The 23,115-nt window shown below is 37.7% G+C and overlaps 2 protein-coding genes across 3 annotated transcripts in view; one reads left to right on the forward strand and one right to left on the reverse strand.

The window, feature by feature from the left end:
* The first annotated feature begins 16 nt into the window (after positions 1–16).
* LOC114474953 (protein FAM124B-like) lies at positions 17–15,489 on the forward strand. Of its 2 annotated transcripts, XR_003675404.1 has the most exons (9): positions 17–874; positions 1,218–1,249; positions 4,036–4,245; positions 5,103–5,498; positions 7,837–8,033; positions 8,942–9,089; positions 9,710–9,782; positions 9,915–10,010; positions 14,606–14,733. XR_003675404.1 is itself a non-coding variant. In XM_028465581.1 (7 exons), the coding sequence occupies exons 1-7, from the start codon at positions 822–824 to the stop codon at positions 15,154–15,156; spliced, it is 1,587 nt and encodes a 528-aa protein (XP_028321382.1). In that variant the 5' UTR covers positions 21–821; the 3' UTR covers positions 15,157–15,489. The 2 variants fall into 2 exon arrangements, 1 of the variants encoding a protein (XP_028321382.1); XM_028465581.1 differs by lacking the exons at positions 9,710–9,782; positions 9,915–10,010 and having other exon boundaries at positions 21–874; positions 14,606–15,489.
* Positions 15,490–19,387: 3,898 nt separating this feature from the next.
* Positions 19,388–23,115, reverse strand: part of mmp28 (matrix metallopeptidase 28) — a 41,166-nt gene continuing 37,438 nt past the window's right edge. Inside the window, exons 7-8 of the mRNA XM_028465771.1 lie at positions 22,038–22,205; positions 19,388–19,976 (exon numbers count right to left, since the gene is read on the reverse strand). Of these exons, the coding sequence (XP_028321572.1) occupies positions 19,588–19,976; positions 22,038–22,205 (557 nt within the window). The 3' untranslated portion in view covers positions 19,388–19,587. The remainder of the gene's footprint in view (positions 19,977–22,037; positions 22,206–23,115) is intronic.

Raw genomic sequence — 23,115 nt, forward strand, 5'->3', positions numbered from 1 at the left:
GGGTTATGTATAGTTAGGGTTAGGGTAACGAGCGACACTTAATGACGGCCTTATTCATGATAATGACAGGTGTCATGTCGTAATAATAACAATGTCAGCCATTATGTACACAACTTCAACTAAACCGTTACCAAACTAATTAATCCTGAAAGTCTGGGCAGATATTTCTATGGAGCTTAGTCCAACTTCAGATTTGTGTTTGGAATCATATGACTCTTACATGAAAGAATGTACTGAAACAGCCATGAGTTGCACTATAAAGATTAACATAAAAGTGCAATATTTTCACTTACAATGCCTAGTTTTGGCCATTGTGGTTCTCGGCGTGCCACGAAAGCGAGCACTTCCTGATTGTAATGCTCTTAACTAGGTATTGACATTAATTTCATGGCTTTGGGGGTCTCCCCTACACAGTCCCTGCACTTTTAAATCCGTGCAGCCGTCTGGAGGCTCTCTTTGTCCCCTCATTTAGTGGTTGGAGCCGTACCATCTGCTGCTGTTATTACAGCTTTAGATTTGCACTAATGTTGAGCCCTCTCACTCACCATTGAGGCTGAGTTTGGTCACTGTGAGACTGCGAGCATCTCCAAAGAGGAAACCCGCAACTTTCAGATGTGCATTGGAGCAGGATACATTTTTTGGGGGGTTTGGGTTTTATTTTTCTAACCTAGCTGCGTTTGGTTGCTTGGTGACGTCAGCGTTGCAAAGCGCTGTTTTTCGGAGGCAGGATGCCCCTCACTCCGATGTCGAACTGCGGTAAACAAAGCTCGAACTCTGAGCCACAAACAGCCGCTCTAATGTAAAAGGTGGTGAAGTGGACTATGTTGCGCAGAGCCGACGATGAAAACGTGGACTCCGGAGCTGACACCGCAGGGTGAGTCCGGTCCTGTTAGCCCCGGGAGCTAACGCCAGCTAACCCACTCAGCGCGACTGAAAGTGTCTTACTTCCCCCCGAGTATGTGAACTGTGTGCGTTCCCCATGCCGCCAATAAGCTGTTGTTCAAACTGTTTGGCCCTCTAATATGATGTTTTGAAGTGCAGCAACGTTTTTAAAGTAACTAATTTGAAGGTTGAACTAGCTAACAACAGACACTGCGTTGTCATGGTAACTGCACTAAAGGGGCAATTTTCCAAACCACCGACCACAAGATGGAGACACATTTTTGTCTGTCCTCCAGCTAAACAGTGGCTCATGTGCTTTGTGTTCTGTTTTTCAGCTCTGACTTCAGCAGGATGTCCTCATCTGGTAGTGAGTATCCTCACAGACACACTGACTTTAAAAAGGCACAAAATAACTTTTTTAAATTAGGGGGTTTTTTTCCCTCATGTTTTTGTTGTGTGAGTTAAACTAAATGCATTAGATACTATTTAGTTGTTTCTAATTTATATTTTAATGTTTTTGTCCATTCCATTTAAGTGTCAGTAATCAGTTTTTTTTCCTTGGCCCAATGACATGCATTTAAAATTTGCTTTATCATTTTTATAGTTACCAGCACCGAACAAGGTCACTGATACTGCTGAGCAGTAAAATAAGGGCTAACACCCCTTCCCTTTACTGCAGTGTATTTCAACCTTGGTGTTGGGACCCCATGTGTTTGTTTTGCTGAAATGTGTCATAATTGATAAAGATTAAAAAAGATTACTGCTTTTTAAATTATTATTCATTTTCAAATTAAATCACAATCTTAGACAACCGTATTCTATGCTTTCACTTTGCCAAATATGAATCAAGTTAAAATAAAATGCAGTAAAATAAAAATTATATATATATATATATATATATATATATATATATATATATATATATGATCAAAAGGCAGGGCTGGGCGATTTTGCCATAAAAAAAAAAAAAAAAAAAACTCAGATTTTTGAAAGAAAATTTAGATTTTTTATTTATTATTTTTTTTCAATTCACTTAAAAATGACTGCAGACATCAGATATATTGTCAACTTTATTGCGGTGATTGTCCTCAAGAGTTAAAATGCATAGAACAATCCTAAAATAAAAAGTAAATGAGGCTCTGTCATTCAACAATTTCAAGCTTTAACCCAGGTTTAAGCAAAAGTTCACAGGAGCTTCAATTTTCTGATTAAGAAATCAGATAACTACATGTTTTATAATATATAGCATTGCAGTTAATAATAATTTCTTCCCTTGGCATCTCAGCATAGTGCGAATAAAAAAATTAAACATGCCTGTGGCACACATATAGCCTACTCAAAGGGTAAACACATGTAAGCAAAGAGGGGGCTGGCTCACATCGCGCTACGGTAACCCACAAGGACGGAACGCAAAAAAGTCCGGAAAAACCGTGGCGAAAAAAAATATATATATATTTTTTAAATTACATTTATTTTATTTTTTTAAACTCGAATTTGCAAAATAAAAATCGTTTCTATCTACAAAGTCGATAAATAAATTTTTTTGCCCATCCCTATCAAAAACTAATTCTAGGAAAAATTGCTCTACTGTCCATGGAGCTTAGGACGGCCTGAAGAAATGGCCAAACAAAATGCACGCACACATATTCGTGACTATTCCGTTGACTCGGTCACCACAGATGAAAAGCCTTTGAATAAACCATAAGGTTTAAAGCCTGTCATCACATCTGAATACTATTATAGTCAATAAATATAAGATATATTTACAATAAATGTAAAATCATACCTTAAGTTCTTCTGACACTGCTGTCAATCCCTCTGACGCATCTTTCTATTTCATATTGGCAAAGTAAAACCAAAGAATGAGGAATGTTTCTTCAGATTAATCTTCAGCCACATTCTAATAGCTTTCCCTGCTGTGGTTTGGTAGACGGGTTCCTCTTTGTGTGCACTTTGAATACACTTCTCATCGAGCTGCTACTCTCGTTTTTAGCACAACTTCAAACAGCATAACAGGGTTTTTCAACCTTGTGGTCACCTGAAATTTAAATGAGGTCACCAGAAATGTCTATCAATTGATAAAAAATCATTATTTTGTAACTGAAATTATAAATTATAATTCTTTTTCAAATGAAAACACACCATCTTTACCAACTGTATTCTATACTTTTACTTTCTCAAATATGAATCTAGTTCAAATTAAATGCAGTATAAAAGTATCTGAGGTGGCAAAACTTGTGACTAATCATGGATACTCCATATTTGTAACACAGTATAAAAGACATAATCTGTCCCATTACAGCAGACATGGTCCCTTGTGGCCCTCGGTTTAATTTTGTGTTACCCCCAACCAAAACAAATCCCCCAAAATTGTATTTCAAGAACTTGGAAGGAATATATAGCCCGATGTAATACACAAAATAACTCCCAAAACACAGAAATCGACAGTACAAGGCAAAAAGTACACAAATAATTCCAAAAATACACAAATTGACATCAAAGACAGACACAACAACCACTTAATAAAACGAATACAAAAACATGAAAAACTACAACACATTACAGAATAGCTCCAAAGATGCACAAACTCTGAACGAAATTGACAGAAAAATACAGAAATTGACAACAAAAAATGCAGAAAATGACAGAAAAGAACACATAATTGCAACAAGAGCACAAAAATATACATAATGACTAAAACTGACAAAACAACAAAACCAGAATAAGACAAAAAAAGATGACAAAACCTTTTTCCCCTCTGTATTGATGCTCAGATCAGTCAATATTCTATTGCTGACCTGAATGTTGATAATGTGGCCCTCTGATCAGATACAATCACATTTTTGTGGCCCCTGCTGTAATAGTACTGTCCATCCCTGCCATACAGTTAGTATATCATGTTAGCTTCTCTCATGGAGAGGACGGAGGAACCAATGGCAAATCCCACTGATTTGTGTGGATGTTTGCACGCTATAATCCCACAAAGCCAAGCTGAGGTCACTATGTTAACACCTAGCAGTGGATGATCTCCACTTCAGCCCTCATGAGTACGGACTGGGTATTTTGGCTGGCTGGTGTCGTTTGAACAAAGCATGTTGTGGCATCCTGTTTTAAGTGTCCTCTGTGTGTGTGTGTGCGTGTGCATGTTACTAGTTGACTTCCTAACTAGACGGCTCAGGCAGCAGAGACAGCTGCAGCTCCTGGTGATGAACCTGCACCTGCTCGCCAACCCTGGAGACTCGCTTCTTCTGCAGCACACTCTGGATCGCCTGCTGCGCTGGCTTTGTCCCAGCCTTCGCATCTTCCACGTGTCAGAAAGAGCTTCCCCGTTCCGAAGTTACACCCACCCATTTCCTGTAGCTGGTAAAGACATACCCTTTTAAATCACTACTGTATGGGTCAGTCAGTGTCTGTTTTGGTCATTAGATTTTTACATTCAAAAAAGGATATAAATGCCTTTTTAACCCTCCTATTATCCTTGGGCTCAATTTGACCCCATTCAATGTTCGTCATTCAAAAAATAATAGTTGACTTTTTTTGCTTCATATTTTATGATTTTTTTCTAATTTGATGGGTACAATTGATTGAGCTTAAAATCATCATGATAATATTTTTTCAATGTGCTGAACACATATTGGCAAAATAAAACCAAAGAATAAGGAATGCTTCTTCAGATGAATCTTCAGCCACATTATGATGATGAAAGATTTAAAAGATACACTAACTCTAAAACTAAAAGGTTGACCTGATGGTGGCGATGCAGGAAGGAATCTCTGAGATTTTATTTATCTATTATCAGAAACACAAAATAAGAAATCAATCATTTTTTTTAAAGTTTTGTTGATTCCATCTTGATCATTTAAATCTCAGTTTTTGAATTTAAAATATGAATCAAAATAACCACTCAATTTTAGTTTTTTTTATCTTTTTCTGAAGAGAAAATCCAATGACCAAAATGTGTTTTTTCTGCTATGTCCCATCTACTTGTCTACAGCTGCTTTGCTCTGATTTTCTGCATTGTTATTATTGAATCCATATTTTAGTGACTAATTAATGTGGAAAGTGTGTCCATTGATTGATTAATGACATGCTAATAAGACAACCCCTCTTTTTATAAAGGTTGTGTCTTACACACCATGATATGTGATACTTGTATTCCACTTAGATCTAATCTGTTTTTGTTTTTTTAAATTGAAAACAACTCCTGTTATTTTCCTCAGGTTACCCATCAATAGCCATCACTTTCTTCCTACACGAGGCCTATGGAGAAGAACGAATCCTCAAAGTGCTGGATTTCTTCCGACGGCCACCCTGGCAGTACCATCACACTGAGAGCTGTGGCACCCGAACAGGAGGAATCCACATCACGTCCGACAGCTCGTCTTCCAACCCGCTAATGAGACCCTACCTCCTTCCCAGCAGGGACTTCTATAGTCTGGGTGCAGGAATGCCTGTGTGGGGGGTCCGTCCTGTGCACTGTGGAGGGGAAATCCTCCGTGTGACCCTGTACAGCGGCTATGAGAACTATGAGGATGCTGTGCGCCTCTATGAGACGGTGCTGCAGCGACAGGCAGAGGAGCAGAAGGCAGGCTTCTGTTGGTTCACCCTACACAATGGTAACGTTTCAATGCCCCTTTTTGTGTTGACGTGGGGTGATGCTAATACGCGGAAATATCCGGATACATTTCGGAAACATACCGGAGACAGAGTAAATTCTGCCCCGTTCTCAGGGTTGGGCTCAATTACATTTTTCAGTTACAATTACATTTTTAATGTTCTATGATCAATTACAATTCAATTACGATGACAGTTATCAGCATTTTTTACATTACAATTTTTCTTTTATCCTCAGAAAGTCAATTTCAGTTACGTTCTAAATTATTAAAATGAATTACACTTACTGAACCTGAAATAAATAACCTAATAAAAGTTAACCTTCCTCTTGTGTTAGCTTTTTGTTAGCATCTCTTATGATAACAGGTCATCAATGAAAATATAGGTTTTAATATTTTTGGTGTGGGCGTCAAAGCCTTTTTCATGTCACTGTACCCCTAGATTTTTTTTTTTTTTTTAATGGTTAAATGTGGGAAAGCTTGATATGAAACATATGTACAATTCTACACATATGTAGTGAACAATTATTAAAATATAACTGTAACTTGGTTCCCCATTTATAATGGACAATTTTTATTGAATTTTCATGGCAATTACATTACAAAGTCAATTATCTGAATTCAATTACAATTTCATTACGATTACAGCCGCAACAGATTTTTAGAATTAGAATTACACTTATAATTACACCATAATTGTAATGTTTTTTAAAGATTGTTTTTGTGACATTGTTTTTCTTATTTGGAATTTTTTATTTTTTTATTATTTATTTGTATTATTATTATTTATTTTTTTAAAGTACATATATGTTCATATCAGGAACTATGCACAATAATAAAATAATGGTTATCAACTTGTAAATATGCAGTAGGAACTACTCGATGGTAAATAAAAGCCAATAAAACTCCATAAAACAATAACCAGGAATAGATATTTGCTCCCTGGTAACGATATTAACTCTAATTACCGTTACAATGATAAACTTGGTGATATTACAGCCTGTGTATGCAGTACTGGGCAGAAGTTTCTCTGTCTCTGAAATGTTTCAGGATGTTCCAGGGTTTTAGTATCACCCGTTGCTGTGTCTGCGTTCTTGTTTCACACCAATCCGACATGGTAACGGAGATAGGACAGAAAACAGGCAAATCTATGGGATTAAAAGAAGGTTTTAGGCAAACAAACTTTGATTTAGAATTTGGAATGAATGCATAGTTATTGTCAGAGGGTGACAGTAGTGACTCCAAACTCAGTCGATAACTCTTCCTACAATGAACTAGTCTTTAGGATGGAAGTGGATTAGGGACAATATTGATGGAGAAAATCATTTTGGGCAAATTAAGAATAATGTCGAGACTATAAAAGTTGAAATATAAAGACAAGATTAAAGTCGAAATTTGGAAAAAAAACTCAAAATACAATATTGTGATCAAATCTACTTAAGCAGACTAGGACCAATTCACCATATACGACAACAGTCTCCATCAAAACTGGCCCTAATCTGTTTCTGTACAGCTGCTTTTCCTAACAGATTAAGTTTTTGGCAACAATTCTTCAAAGTCCTTAAAGAGATCACAATGCGTGTTTCTGAGCTAATAAAGAAAGAGTCTCTTTGTTTTTAAACCCAACTTTGAAATAGTTTCACACATTCATCGTTACACTACTGAATTTTGTAGACGGCCACAATCTGCTGTTTGTTGCCATATGGTGAATTGGCCCTCGTCATTTTCCGTAGCTTTTACTTCATTAGACGACCTTTCACCTTTTATCACGATTTTGTATTTTATATTCCTTTTTCGAAATCTCTACTTTATTTTTGACATTTCCACTTTATTCTTAATTTTCCCAAAAATTTTTTCTCCATCAAAATTGGCCATAATCAGGGCTGGGGTCAATTATAATTGTAATTGGTAATTAATTAAAATTATGAAAAAATTACAATTGTAATAATAGTTGGAAAAACATGTTGTTGTAATTGAATTGTGATTAAGTTCAGATAATTACCTTTAATTCTATAAAAAATGTCATTTACAATGTAATTAAACCTCAGGGTATACTGACAGAAAAAAAGGCACAGACACCCACACCAAAAATAATAATACCAATATTTTTCATTGATTAGGAAGCCTAACAATTAAAGGCTCAGTAATTGTAATTGAACTTTAGTAATTGAGAACATAATTGTAATTTACTTTCAGTGGAAAAGTAATAAGCCTAATGAAGATGGATAATTGAAGATGTAATTGTATAATCTAATTGACCCCAACCCTGACCCTAATCCTCTTCCATACTTTAGATTACATCCACATTTGAAAACCTTTCCTTTTCTCGTGTTCTCCCCAGAGCCCGGCCTGAGCCTTCAGCTGGCTCTGAAGCAGCTCTCTCCAGGAGAGCAGGTGGAGCCCAGCAGCTCTGCCGTGCTCCAGTTTAGTGTTGAGGAAATCGGCCAGTTGGTGCCTCTGCTGCCCAACCCCTGCACCCCCATCAGCTCCGCCCGCTGGCAGACAGAAGACTTGGATGGTAACAAAGTTCTTTTCCAGGTAAATGCAGCTCTAGATGTACTCTGTACATTTTCTGCATCTTTGTCGTGCTAAATGAAACACTTAACACTCATGTCCGAGCACAGTCCGGTGTTAAATAATGTAGGATGGATGTAATGCTGGATCTGATGTAGCCCATTCACACAGTGGTTGACAGTGTCTGCTGGCTACAGTAGCTAATGGTGGCTTACGCCAGGGATTCTCAACCTTGGGGTCCCAAGACACTTAGAGGGGGTCACTAGATGCCTTTAAGAAACTAAGAATATTTTTGAGCCCCCTTTTGCTTATTTTTACTCTTTTTCTGCAACTACACCAAACTTGCCATATTTTAGCCTATTTATAAGCATATTTGATAAATTTCTCCCATTCTTGTCACTTCATCAAATTTCAACACCTTTTCTACACATTTTATTTCCACTTTCAATACGTTTTTGGCACTTAGAAACCCTTTCCACCACTTTTCCCACCTAATCTCACATATGTTGACCCATTATTGCCATTTTTAACTCCTTTTTACTATATTTCAGGCTTATTTTTTGCCAATTCACCACATTCTTGAGTTATCATGCACATTATTTACCAGTTTAAATAATTGTTCCTACTTTTTCTGCCACTTTTAAGCCAATATTGACATTTTGACCCATTTTTTTCAGTACTAAAAAGTTTTGACATGAATTAGTATTCCAAAGTTAGCGACCACCTGACGTGCATTTTTAAGCTTGTCGCTATAAAAAGTTAACTGAATGTATGTCTGTGCTCTGTAATTGTCCAATTGTGGCATGTGGTACTTCCTTGTTTGAGCCATATGTTAAGTGCGTGTTTGTTAATTCTGTCAGAATTGCTTAGCTAAAGCTCTAATGGTCCCTGCGTTGATCCTAATCCAGCCCTACTGTCCTTCTGTGGTGCAGGTGAAAACTCCAGCTCAGCCTCAGCGACCTCTGACCTGTGCTTTTCCCCTGAGCTGCCCGAGCACGTCCCCTCACAGCCCTGGGCCGGGTCACAGCGTGTCCTCCTGCAGCCTCAGCACAGCCCCATCATGGCTGACCCACAAACAGGGTAAGAAGAGCAGAAATATGCGGAACAAACACAAAAATCAAACATGTTCTTTCCTAGAGTGCAGATAACAGCTTCCTAAATTAGTTCAAAGGGAGACATGTTTAAAAAGTAGCAGTGAGTCTTCTAAAGAATGAAGTCCATAAGGACTTGTTTTATGGAGCTTTCATTTTTTAAATGAAGAAAATTGTCCAAATCTTTTAACTCTGGCATATTTAGACAAATTACAATAACAATCACAGTTCAGTCCTTAAACTGAGACCCCTGTTGATCATCTCTCCATCCCAGCATTCAGCAGCTGGAGTTTGCTTTTCGGAAAGCATCACCATAGGTGAGTGCTCATATAGGCCAGGATGGAGATGAAGTTGGAATGGCCAAAAAAATTGTAGGATTGGGCTTGGGTTTTAGTTGGTCACCGGCATCAAAAAATATGTATGACGATGGGAATCTAATATAAACTGTGTTTGTTATATGTTTTTCCAATTATATTCATAATTCATCCACAAATTTCATCTGATTCCGTGTAAATGGACTTATCTTTAAATTTACAGAAGTGTGCTTCCTTAATTCCCTCCTTTTTTTCCTTCTTTTCCCCAAAACTCCTGTCGCCCCTTCGATCACAGATCCTTCACAGCGATCTCATACTCCTCCCTCTCAGCTTTAAGGTCACGGCCCAGGTCACGCCAAATACTCTGTGTAGGACTCAAGATTGATTGATTTCCTTTTGTCTCTGCAGATTTCAGTTTCAGTTTCTCTGGAAACATATATGTTATAACATAACAATGTTTCACATTTCCAATCAATTAATTTTCAAAACACTTCCGTCAGTCCTGCAGTGACCCGGCCTGAGCTGTGGAGGGGAAGCTGAGAACTGTCTGTGAAGTCTGTGCTGATCCAGTAACTTGAGGAAAAACTCATATCCCAGTCAGTATTCTAATACTGTATCATTTAAAATCCATCTCATCAGGAGATCTATAAACATACTAGGGTTAGACAACACTACCTTAGGAGTTTTAAACCTTTAGCCCTCTACTGTCATATCATCTCCCCTCACTGCAACCAGAAAATGTAATCTAAGTGTTGATGTCATTATTCTAATTCATTATTCTGTCACAACGTTAGAGACAAATCAAATGTCAAGTTGTCCCTATACGCCATCAACCCTTATTTACTCCAGACGCAAAACATCACATGTAATCTCTATGGTCTAAATGTTATCTTTGTGCATCAAAATCTAATGTTGTCTAATCCTTCACCCATGCACTGCTCTCAGCCACCATTCACTGTGACCAAAGTGCATAAATTAAATTCCTATACAGTATTTACAGGAATTATGTTTTCCTGAGGAAAAACTTTTACTGTTCAAACCTACACAGAAATCCAACAGTGTGTCCTTGAGGGGAATTCTAGGATGTAACCCAGGATTCACTAGGATAGAAACCCTGAAAATATTTTACCAATTCAGCCTAAAGTGGTGTGTTTGTGATCTATTTATAATCAGATTTTGATCATGTATTACAGTTGAAATGGCATGAATTTCTCAATCAGAATAGCCCAGTGTAGGAAGGTGAGATGAGTTATTATTAATGGGTTATATAACTAAGAATATTAATTGTGATTATTAATATTACTTCAAATTTGCGGGGTGCCACTCCTTTTAACAGGAGAAATATGTCTAAGTTTTTAGACTAAACTCATCAATGTGAAACCAGGGAAAAGTGAATTCTACCAGACATCTACACCATCATCACAGCTTTAATGAATCAGAGGAATCAAATATTATGTTTAACCTTTTATTCAAAAGTCAACAATTAACACAGTCAAAATATCAATTGAAATGGGATAATTAAATCATGATAAAATGCATTTCTAGGCTAATAAAAGTGAGGATTATATGTAATAAAGTGAAATCACTAATCTAGGAGGATGCTAATCTACTAAATATTGAATAAAAATTCAGGATGCATATTCATTAATAAAATCATAAAATCAAAGAATAAAATAAAGAGAGCTCATAACAAAGAGAGGAGGACGGACAAGGGGGAGACGAACAAACATATGTGGTGGATTGTGAGTGAAGTGTAAATATGAGGATGTATTGAATGAGGTTGTATTGTAGTTAAGTGAGTCAGTTCTGCTGATCCATTGTTCACTGGTCCATACCTTCAGATGCAGTCTGGTTGGACCTGGAGACATTCTGGGTTTGCAGGAACAACGTCTGTGTAGCAGTAGAGCTGCGCTGGCGTGCTGCCGTTGAGTGCTGTTTCGTTAAACAGCAGTGATTCCATTGGCCGATCCACAACCCCTCTGGGATGATCGCAGCCGGTTTCAGACTAAGAGGGACCACGGTTTGGTCCACGAGTCAGATGTTGGAAGGTCAGCTTTCAGGCACGTTCTTTGCGTCTTAGGCTTTCACTGCGAGCGAGGTTCTTAAAAAGTCTAACTGATGTAACTACAAATAAATGAAAAATGAAATGAAAGACTGGAAACAGGAGGGGACACGTGTGAGCATGAACGCCCGCGTCCAAAACTGTTGTTTCTGGTCGCGCGTCTTTTTTTAAAGGGCGTTTGGCGACGCCTTTTGGAGGAGGCGTCTGGGTGGATCCTTCTGTGATCATTTCGGTGATTGGTCAATGTCTCTGCTTTCAGCTTGTGGGTGTGTCTTGGGTGTGTGTAAGTGTAAGACAGAGACAGACGACAAGGGATGATTCTAAACATAAAAGAATGCCTAATAATTAATTCCACATATTTCAAAACATCTTTTCAACATCATATCCTGAAATATCATGAATTACGAAAGGGTTTGATACCAAACATGACTGGAAAATATCCTAGAATCACTTTAGGAATTAATTAATGCATTTTACCTGTAATTACTCATAGACATAAATATCAAAAATCATGTTATGCCTCCTCTTAACTATATGGTTGCCGTAGATACCTCAAACTAACGTTTGTGATGTTTTCTGGTATTTTTAAGCACTTTTAAATGATAAACACTTTAAAATAGCATTCTGTCGGTTATTGCGTTACATGAAACGAGTGTGATCGAACAGACAATATTTGCAATTTCAATTTCTGTAGAAATCATTCCAAAAATGTTTTCGTTTGTAACTTTCAAACATAATACAATTTCTTTGTTCTCCTTTCTTCCCGTGGAGATCTCTCAGCTAGGTGCCTGGACAGTGTCCTCCTGTGACGTCTCACCACAGGGGGTCAGAGGGCATTGGGACCATTCTTTGAACTTATAGCATCCCACAGTATCTGTTTGATAAGGGGGAGAAGAGGGATGTTCTTCTTTTGATCATAAATGTCGCAGGGAGGTAATATAGGGGAAAACTGTCCTTGGGATTCTCTGGTCCTTTTGTTTGGCCGGAAGGGGAGTCGTAAAAGAAGGGTTCGTACTACGTACTTCAAATAGCTGGTTCAGTCTTAGCGGCTCCGGTATTGAGTTCACAGACCACATAGTGGGGTTAGTCCTGCATCTCAGAGTTACGGGGGCAGTTGTGTTTACACAGTTCGTGATAACACAAAAACAGGCTCCTTGGTTAATTCTTGCTAGCAAAGGGGGAGGCTTTACGCTTGATGTGGTTTGTTTCCTACACCAGCTATATTCAGACGGAATGAAAAACAGTAGAACATCAGGAGAAGAACGCCTCAGCTCGTCTGTTGAAAAAAACTGTTGGTTCCGTGTTACCCTGGGATCGGTGTTGTACTGTGTGTTCCTGGAGCAATCATAGACTGCATTTCAGTTTGACCCAGTCCCTATTCTCAGTTGGTTTGCTTTTTCCCAGCACAGTGACGTGTGTTTTTTCCAAAAAAGTCTAACCACAGAGTCCACAGGTGTTTTCTGAGTGTCTTACCAGTCCTCCGTCTCAGTTCACCTTTGGACAGCAGGACAAAGAAGTAATCAGTTTTCAACAACATCTTAGCGTCCACACTACTTATCTCCAAACAATCATCCTACAACTGATCATTCTATTGATAAATGATCCACCAATTCACCTTGTAATGCTTCTAAAACTATATTTAACATTATTTTACAGTAACGTTCTTATTTCTATATCTGAAGCTTTTCTACTTTTTACAATAATCACTCGCATTTTTGCAAATGACATTTCTCTAAAACCAAAATATTCTCAAATTCCACTGGCTATGTTTTCTTTTCCTTTTCATTCCTACCGTGTCTTATTGAAAGCTAAATCCAAGCCATGTTTTTTTGATTATCTAACCATTCATTAAATATGTTAAGTCTTTATCTTTTATAGACTCGTCTGAGACCCAATACCACAATGGAGCTACTTCTGTCACAGATATTTAACTCCCAACTTAGTCCAAATGGTTCTGATCGAGACCCTATCCCACTAGAGCCTACTCCCGCTACAGTTCCTTGTCCAGGCGGGCACTCCATGTCACCCGTCTTTACCTGTACCACAGAATGAGACGGAGTCTAGTTGTAGGGTTGCTTGTCAGATCACACAGGGTTTATTTGGTCAAAGGGCTTTTGAGGCAGACCGGTCTGGGATTCAGAGGTTTCCGTGTGTGTGTGTGTGTCCCGATGACTCTGTAGTTGTTCAGTGCTCTCAGGGTTTTGTATGCTGCTGATAGCGCTAAGCATAACAATGACTGAGTCTCTGAGAAGAGACCTTGGCAAATGTTATCAGTGTACGATGGTATCTGACCTGCTTGTGTGTGACCAGAACCGGGAGAGATTCTGTAATCACATAACTTGAGCTTCAATACTAATGTTAGTCTTGCCATTAAATACTCAATTGATTTAGATTTCTGCTTTAAAAACATGTTAGGCCTTTTTATATTTAATTATTATTATTAAATCTTTATTACACCAGAAAAATCTGAGATTTCCAAGGGAGACCAAATATGCAGCAGCAATCACAAAACACAATATACCAGATACAATTATTCATTAATGACACAAACGCATGTTGTGAAAAAGAATGTTTAATGAATGTATTTGAAAATATGAATAGCCTGGAAATCTATCTGTATTACAGCTAGATCTCAGTCACTGGTATAGGGGCTAAGTTTGTTCCAGGCTAAAATATTAAGGCATTCATGTGTGTCAAATAATTTGGTTACAAGAACTCACCTTCTGGCTTTGAAAGAGCTCCATGAGATTCTTCTTCTTCTGCAATATTTTCCATGACGTTATGGTGAAAAATAAGCCATAGGTTTATGTGGGAGAAAGGTTATACGACTCAGATAACTTTACATTTAGACTAAATCATTTAAACAAACTTTTTCCCTTCATTTGTCAGTTAATCTCCCAAAAAGTGTATTACACCAGTTTACATAGTTGTTGAATATTTGTATTTGTGCATTATGACACAATCTGGAATTTCTGTGAGTAATTTTACTCAGCAGTACAAAAAAAACTAATGTTTGTTTAGCTGAAATGCTAAGGAGGGAAACCTTCCCTAAAAACTACTAGATATCAAACAGAATCATGTTAGACAAGTGAAAACATTAAAGTGTATGCTGTGCTTTGTTGTTGTCAGGCCACAGATGGTGTAGTGAACCAGTGTGTGAGAAGCTTCAGGGAGACGGAGCAGTGGAGAGTGTGGGCTCAGGGAGCGTCTGCAGCACTCCTCCAGGCAGCTCCTGTTACTCCTCCCAGCGCAGCAGCCCTGCTCCTCTCTCATCCTCCCCCATGCACCGCTCCGTCACCCGTTCCATCTCACACCTCCTTCTGGAAGAGGACGAATCAGAGACCAATGTGGATACTGGTGCTGCCATCTCTCCCCGCCATGACTCAGCAGTTAAAACGATCACTCGCTCGTCTTCTCTGGACTTTCTGAGGAGTCTCCGCTCTGAGAGGAGTGCAGCTGTTGGAGGCTCAGCAGTGGAGGAGCTGGTGAAGGAGCTCAGTGGATGTTTGCCAAGGACTCATATTCAGCTTCAAGCTTCCTCTAAGACATGGACCAGAGCAGCCGGGGGGGGCTGTTACAGCAGGACTGGACCTGGAGGACAGAACGCATCCTTAGACAGCAGCAGTAGGACTATAACACACACTAACAAAGACGAGATGATTGATGAATTCTTCATATAAAATAAATGGTCTAGTATTCCTTACTATGGGGAGAGATTTGTCTCAAAAATATTCACAAATATATCCACAATTTTCACATGTATTTTTCAGATTTTTCACCTGAGTAATTTGTATGTCAATTACGTTTCTGAAAAACACATGTGACAATCTAAAAATCATGTGAAAATCTAAAAAACACATGAAAATCTAAAAATCACGTGTGAAAAATCTTATAGAACACTTGTGAAAATCTGAAAAAAAAACCTTGAAAATTGTAGATTATTTAGACAAATATCTCCCCATACATTAAACTCCAATGCAGCTCATCAGTCCATGGATGGATTTAATCCACAAGACAAGAGGAAAAATGTGCTTTAATAATGGAAATGACACCAAGGAACAACAGACACTTTCTAATGATTTACTTTATTCCAAACCAGACTTGATCTTTAAAAGTAACAGGAGTGCAAACCTCTGCCATGCACCATATACTCTTTGTCAGATATTGTCAGTTATCTGTATTAGTGTGAATGATTATGGTGCCATGATCATTTTTTACACTTTAAAGCACATATGTCAAACTCAAGGCTCGTGGGCCAAGTCCGGCCCGCTGGAAGATTTGTTCAAAGTAGAAATTACTGAAAAAACAGGACTTTTTGTAAATTACCACATAGGTTGTAGATAAAATACAAAGGGGGGTAACAATACTGTTATTATTATTATTATTATTATTACAATATTATTTACAGTGAAATTAATTCGCAATTATTTTTAAAAAGCTGACATTCTTGTAAATTACACTGAACATTTTGAGAAATGAGTTGCAAAGTCGAAGTATTTTCACCAATTGCTTAACATTATGGATTTTGCTCTTTCACCCTTCACAAAAACATGGATTTTTCTGCCCACCTGAGGTCATATTGGGTCGTATGTGGCTCTTCAAGTAAAATGAGTTTGACTCCCCTGCTTTAAAGGCTTGGATAATTTTATATTCCCATTAATACAGTAGATCATAATATATCAGCATCCCCTTTTTATTTTCTTTTTGGAAACTTACAATGTAATGCCCGATCTGATCCGGATCTAGATCGGTCTGTTACAAACCAAGATGTGAATTTTTGAAATTTCACCATTGATGAGAGTTTTTCAAATGTTCAAACTGATCAGAATCAGTATATTGATCAGGATCCTCTCCAAAGTTGAATGGATTATTCCATTGTGTAAGGTCTATCATTGATTAAATAGTCATTTCACAAGTTTTGGTGGCATTTTAATATTGAGCGTCTTTACTTTTGGTTCTTCACTTCTACGGTTGCCACATGTTTATTTTGGCAAACGTTTTTCTTCAGAGGCCTTTCCTGAAGACCCTCTGCATTTATTCAGGCTTTCAACACTGGGTTATGTACCTTTAAGGAAGCAAATCTGCTTCCTTGACTATTAGGCTGCCAGTTGACATTTTAATCATGTTTTGCAGCAATTAGGTAAAATATAGCCCAGTAAAATAAAGAAAGTATTGGGTTGTTTTGTACCTAAATATAATCTAATACATGTGGAGATGTTCATCAGCTCAGTAAGAAAACATTGTGTCCTTTGAGGTCAGTGTTGATTGTTATTGGAAGTCAGATTTACTGTCATTGCATCGCACCAGTATTTTAAAGCATAAAACTGAAAAGTATTGGAACTATTGGAAAAACAAGACTGTGAAACCAGCATAAGACGTGTTACTGTGTCAGTAGGACAAGCTGTTAAAAAAAAAACAAAAAACCACACACACATTTTTTCTTCTTTCTGAAGATTTATTTAATGGTAATTATAGAACTTTAGAAGAAAAGTGCTGTCAGGTTCCATCAACTGAGAGAGTGTGTGTGTCAAATATTTAAGTTAGCATAAAAAATAAAGCTTCGTCACCACATGACTCCGTTTGTCAATCTTTCCACGTCACAGAATACACTCACCCTTGCTACAAACGTATTCCTCCCAGGGTTGGGGTCAATTATAATTGTGTAATTGGTAATTACAATTATGGCATAATTGTAATTTTGAAAATCTGTTGCGGTCGTAATCGTAGTTAAATTGTAATTTTGAGTTCAGATAATTGACTGACAATTTTTATACAATTTTCATAGCAATTACAATTATAATTCAACCCAAAACTGGGGAACCATGTTACAGTTCTACACGTATGTAGTAAATTATTAAAATATGTTTCATATCTATTCAGGCTCAGTAATCGTGATGAATTGTAATTTACCTTTAGTAATTGAAAACATAATTGTAATGGACTTTGAGGAAGAAAAAAAAATATTGTAATTGGGGAAAAATGCTGGTAACCGTATTCGCAATTGAATTGTAATTGAACATGGTTAATTGAATACGTAATTGTAATTGAGCCCAACCCTGATTCATCTAACCACAAATATAAATCTGCATTATTACAGCTATAATTGTACGTGTGTGTTTGGATTTGTTTAGCAGTATAAAGTGTGTGTGATTCAAAATGTATAACCCAGAGTCTTGATTAAAAACTGCCATCCATCCCTTAATGTACGACATGTTGAGCTGCTTGTTCCAGAAGAATCCATCCCATCACACTCAGATAAATGAGTGAAAACTGAACTATTAAAACATGAAATTATGGAAGCCCAAAAGATTCATAATTAAATAAATAAAAACAACATTTTGAAATTAATACCATTTTGATAAATAAGACAAATATAATATGGCCATCAAATTGTGAAATAAGGTTATATTATTATGAAATATGTTTTTGCTCTTCTTTAATATCTAATTATTATTTCATTTTCATTAAAAATGTCATAATGATTATTTTAACAATGTCATACTTTTTAAAATAATGGCTTTTTATTTTTTTTCCAAGATTTTATGAAATAATAATTTTAAAAAAAATGTTTTTTACAAAGTCACTTTTTATTTCATAACGTCCTTTTCCACAATGGACTTTTTACTTGAGACAGAATGGCTGTAGGAGAGGAGTCTGTTTCAGAGAAGTTGCAAATCGATTGGATAGTAACGTAAAGCCTAATTCTAACCCCCCTAATCCTAAACCTAACCCAACTAATCCTAAACCTAACCCCTCTAATCCTAACCCCCCTAATCTTAAACCTAACCCCCCTAATCCTAAACCTAACCCCCCTAATCCTAACCCCTCTAATCCTAACCCCATCCCCCCAATCCTAAACCTAACCCCCCCTAATCCTATCCCCCCAATCCTAAACCTAACCCCTCTAATCCTAACCCCAACCCCCCTAATCCTAAACCTAACCCCCTAATCCTAACCCCAACCCCCTAATCCTAAACCTAACCCCCTAATCCTAAACCTAACCCCTCTAATCCTAACCCCAACCCCCCAATCCTAAACCTAACCCCCCTAACCCTAACCCCCCTAATCCTAAACCTAACCCCCCAATCCTAAACCTAACCCCTCTAATCCTAACCCTAACTCCCCTAAACCTAACCCCTCTAATCCTAACCCTAACCCCCAATCCTAAACCAAACCCCCCTAATCCTAAACCTAACCCCTCTAATCCTAACTCCCCTAATCCTAAACCTAACCCCCCTAATCCTAAACCTAACCCCCCTAATCCTAAACCTAACCCCTCTAATCCTAACCCTAACTCCCCTAATCCTAAACCTAACCCCCCTAATCCTAACCCCCCTAATCCTAAACCTAACCCCCCTAATCCTAACCCCCCTAATCCTAAACCTAACCCCTCTAATCCTAACCCTAACCCCCCTAATCCTAAACCTAACCCCCCTAATCCTAACCCCCCTAATCCTAAACCAAACCCCTCTAATCCTAACCCTAACCCCCCTAATCCTAAACCTAACCCCCCTAATCCTAACCAAAGTTCTCATGCTCCATTTGAGCCACCTGAACAACGGCCATCATGACCAGCATCCAGGAAAACTAATCGATCTTAAAGAATCGAGCAGAGGTCCAACCCACTAGCTTTGATTGACAGACCAAGTCATTCTGCTGAAAAACGACATTATGAAATAAAAAGCCCATTGTTGAAATGGACATTATTAAATAAAAATTTACTTTGTAAAAAAAGTTTTCTATTTTGCAAAATCTTGGAAAATAAAAAAGTCGTTATTTAAAAAAAAAAAAGTATGACATTGTTGAAATAATCATTATAAAATATTTGATTATAATTTAAAAAATCATTATTAATAAATAATAAAACATATTTCATAATAATAATACCTTATTTTACAATTTAATGGCCATATTATATATTTGTCTGTCATTTATCAAAATGGTATTTATTTCAAAATGTTGTTTTTATTTATATAATTATGAATCTTTTGGGCTTCCATGTGGAATCAGTTCATCTACCTGGATCTGTCATTTTGGAGCAACAGGCTTTTTAAGATAAACACAGGCCATGTGACTAATTGCACGTTGAATCTTAGAGCGCCCTCTGCTGGTCAGAGGATCCTATTGCTCTGAGGGATGCAACCAGTCCAGCTTAGATCCTTGGCCCACTGGCCTTCTCTAGTGACGCGCACCTTCACTGGATCAAACCTCCAGAACTGCTGTTCTCTGAACAGATAGAGACGCCCGTCCACATGGGTGAGGGCCCCGTTGGTCCCCTGTGGAACACCGATCCAGTCTGTGAGCTGACGGGGGTAATAGGGTACTTGGCGTAAGGTTTTGAGGTCGAGCACAGAGTAGCGGGATCCCTTAAAGACCACCATGTGGCCCAGGGGGGCGTAGTAGAAGGCACAGTCTGGGTGACGGGGTAAGCCCAGGTCACTGCTCCTCTTTGGGAAGCCAGGATCCAGTGAGCGGTCTGTGAAGCGCCAGATTCTCTTCCCTGCACCACAGGAAACCAAAGAAAACACTGCCGTTATTCAACTCACAGTACAACACATGGAATACAAACCTTTAAGAAGAAAATCTCTGCTTCTTGAAAACCAAGAGGACCAGAGTTCAGATGTCAGAGTTGGGGTCAATTACATTTTTCAATTGCAATTACGTCTTCAATTATCAGGGTCCTAATGGTCATGAATTTCCTGGAAAAGTTATGGAATTTGAAAAAACTATTTTCCAGTCTTGAAAAGTCATGAAATATTTTAACTGTTTTGGAAATATAACGTATTTTATTTTAATGTTTGAAATATATTAAAGATGCAGTCTGCAACTCTTATAAAAGTAAGTTTTTGTCACATTCTGGCAGATTGCCAGAATGCACCGCGCCAAAGCAAAAAGAACCAATCAGAGCCAGGATTGTGTTTGATGGACTGCTGACAGCTGTTGCTCACAGGCCCCGCCCCTTTCCCGGAGTTAGAGCCGTCTTTTTTACAGTGTATGATCTGGAGGAGTAGAAGATAAAATTGGTGACTTCTCTGCTTGAAAGGTAATTACCGCTGCTTGATTTACATTATGTTTGATTTGTAATTGTTACACTAGAACTCTGTGGTGCATGTGTTGTTCATGTGTGTGCAGCAGCCTCTGTTTGGGCTGCTGTAAGTGACACTGAGTTGTTGCTGCTGCTGCTGAGGTGTGTGCACAGAGAGAGAGAGAAGCATTGCAGTAATATGCTTTTAACAGTGCATGTTATATTACTGTGATGTTGCTGTCAGGCTAACGTTAGCTTATTAGCTCATCTGAGGGAGGGGCTTTGGAAATTTTGGAGGCAGGGCAAGAGAGCAGCGGGGACAGAAGGATCTGAGAGTTGCAGACTGCATCTTTAAACCCCAAAGATGTGTTCAGCGTTATCTCAAAGTGAAAGTGCTGCATACCGGCAGTATAATTGAATGGGAATGACAAGATCTCACAAATTCATTCAACTCATTTATAAAATTGTGTGTAGGTAAGGTCACTAAAAACCAGGAAATGCATACGCAAAAAAAGATCATAGCGTTTCAGAACTAAGTCATGGAAATTTGGTAAAATTATTTGGAAAAGTTTTGAAAAATCATTGTTAAAAAAAAAAAAAAAAAAAAAAGCGTGCGAACCCCGAATTATCCATGTTCAATTACAGCTTGATTACAATTACAGTGACCAGCATTTTTTTTAATTTAAATTATTTTCCCCTGAAAGTCAATTATAATTACGTTCTGAATTACAAAAGTTAAATTACAATCAACCACAATTACTGAGCTTGCAATTTAAAAAATAAAGATAAAACTTAACCTTCCTGCTAGCATCTCTTATGATAATAGGTCATAAATCAGCTGTAAAATACACAAACATTTTTATCTAACATCTGATTTTTTTTTTTAATTACTTGGTTACCTTGTTCTGCTTCCTAATCAATAAAAATACTGGTATTCATATTTTTGGTGTCGGCGTCTGAGCTTTTTTTCTGTTAGTATAGCCCTCGAAAATGGTAAAATGATTCTCAAGAGAAGCGACAGGAAGTAGGTAAATTTGACATAAAACATATTTCATTCATTGTTAACTGCGTTGTGTAAGCCACAGAACTGTAACGTGGCTCCACAGGTGTGCATTTCAATTTTAATAGACATTTTATGTAGAATTTCTATGCCAATTACAATTAAAAAGTGAATTTATCGGAACTCAATTAAAATTCAATTATGACTACAGCAGCAACAATTTTTCAATTACAATTACAACTATTGTACATCATAATTGTAATGAATTATTAATTACACAATTGCAATTATAATTGACTCAAACCCTGCCAGATGTATTGGAACATGATTTCTAGAATATGTTTGTCTTGTTGTTCAAATGAGAAATGGTGATTAAAAACAATCAGGATTTGGTTTTTATTTAATGTGGTAATAACCTATGAAGTGATAACGGCTTTAAACAGGGGATATAGATCTATATCTGAGTGCGTGAAGTCAGCCAGTGGCTTGGAGAACGTCTTTAAAAAGATACATTAATCAGAGTGGTGAAGCAGTACCTTTGAAAAAATACCACTTAAGGTCTAGTGGAGAGAATGCAGCCGCCTCAATGGCTGATGGGAGTTCAGGCCAGCGCTGGCGTAAAGGCATGGGAGAGCTCACGCTGCCAGCAGCTGATACTGTCCAATACACACTGCCACGAAACACCAGCACGCTCTGGTTCTGGTCTGGAAACAGAAAAACACGGTATGTGTGTGTGCGTGCGTGCGTGTGTGTGTGTGTGTTGAATAACAGCTTATCCTTTCTCCGACTACAGTAAACCACGAATATGAAGCAGCAGCTTTACTGCAAAGTGGCCTAACTCAGGTTCTATGGCACGTGTCAAACTTAAGGCCTTTAGAGCACTCAAGTCGGCCCGCAGGAGACAGTAAAAATGACAACAAAAAAAAAAACAAAACATGAATTATCTCAAATTCACCAATTTTTGAGGGGCTTGCCCTAAAGGTACACGTACCCCTCAGGGGGTACACAGAAACATTTGTCAATTTATTTTTCTAAAATTTTGAGACAAATTTTTACTTGCTCACAAACATTTTCCTCATCTATCAATAATACATTGTGGCACATCTCTGTAAAATACATAAAACAAGGTGAAGATCAACGCCTAAAATGGTCAAAACATCAGAAAAATACGAGTGAAGCTTTCAGACGAGCCTTCTGACACAAATGAACAAAATGAAGAGGTACTCGCTTTAAGACAGAACAGATAAGGGCTACATTGGACAAAAACCCTGGTTTTTATCACTGGTTCTCAACCTTTTCACCCCAAGTGACAATAATGGGTCAACATATGCGTGGGAAAAGTAGTGGAAAGGGTATAAAAGTGCTGAAAAGGCATTGAAATTTGTTGGAGAAGTGGCAGAGATTGATTAAAAGGAGCAAAAATATGATGCGAAAAAGTGATGAAAATAGGTTAAAAAATGGCAAATTTAGTGTAGTACAGAATATTTTTTAAAAATAAGCAAAAATAGGCTCAAATTGTTCAAATCATCTTAGTTTCTTGAAGGCAAATATTATTTAAATATGTATTGCGTTGCATCTTTAGATATCGGTCGTTCCAAACCCGATTTCAAACTG

This window comes from Gouania willdenowi, chromosome 13 (genome assembly GCF_900634775.1).
Source record: "Gouania willdenowi chromosome 13, fGouWil2.1, whole genome shotgun sequence".
In the NCBI taxonomy this organism is placed as follows: domain Eukaryota; kingdom Metazoa; phylum Chordata; class Actinopteri; order Blenniiformes; family Gobiesocidae; genus Gouania; species Gouania willdenowi.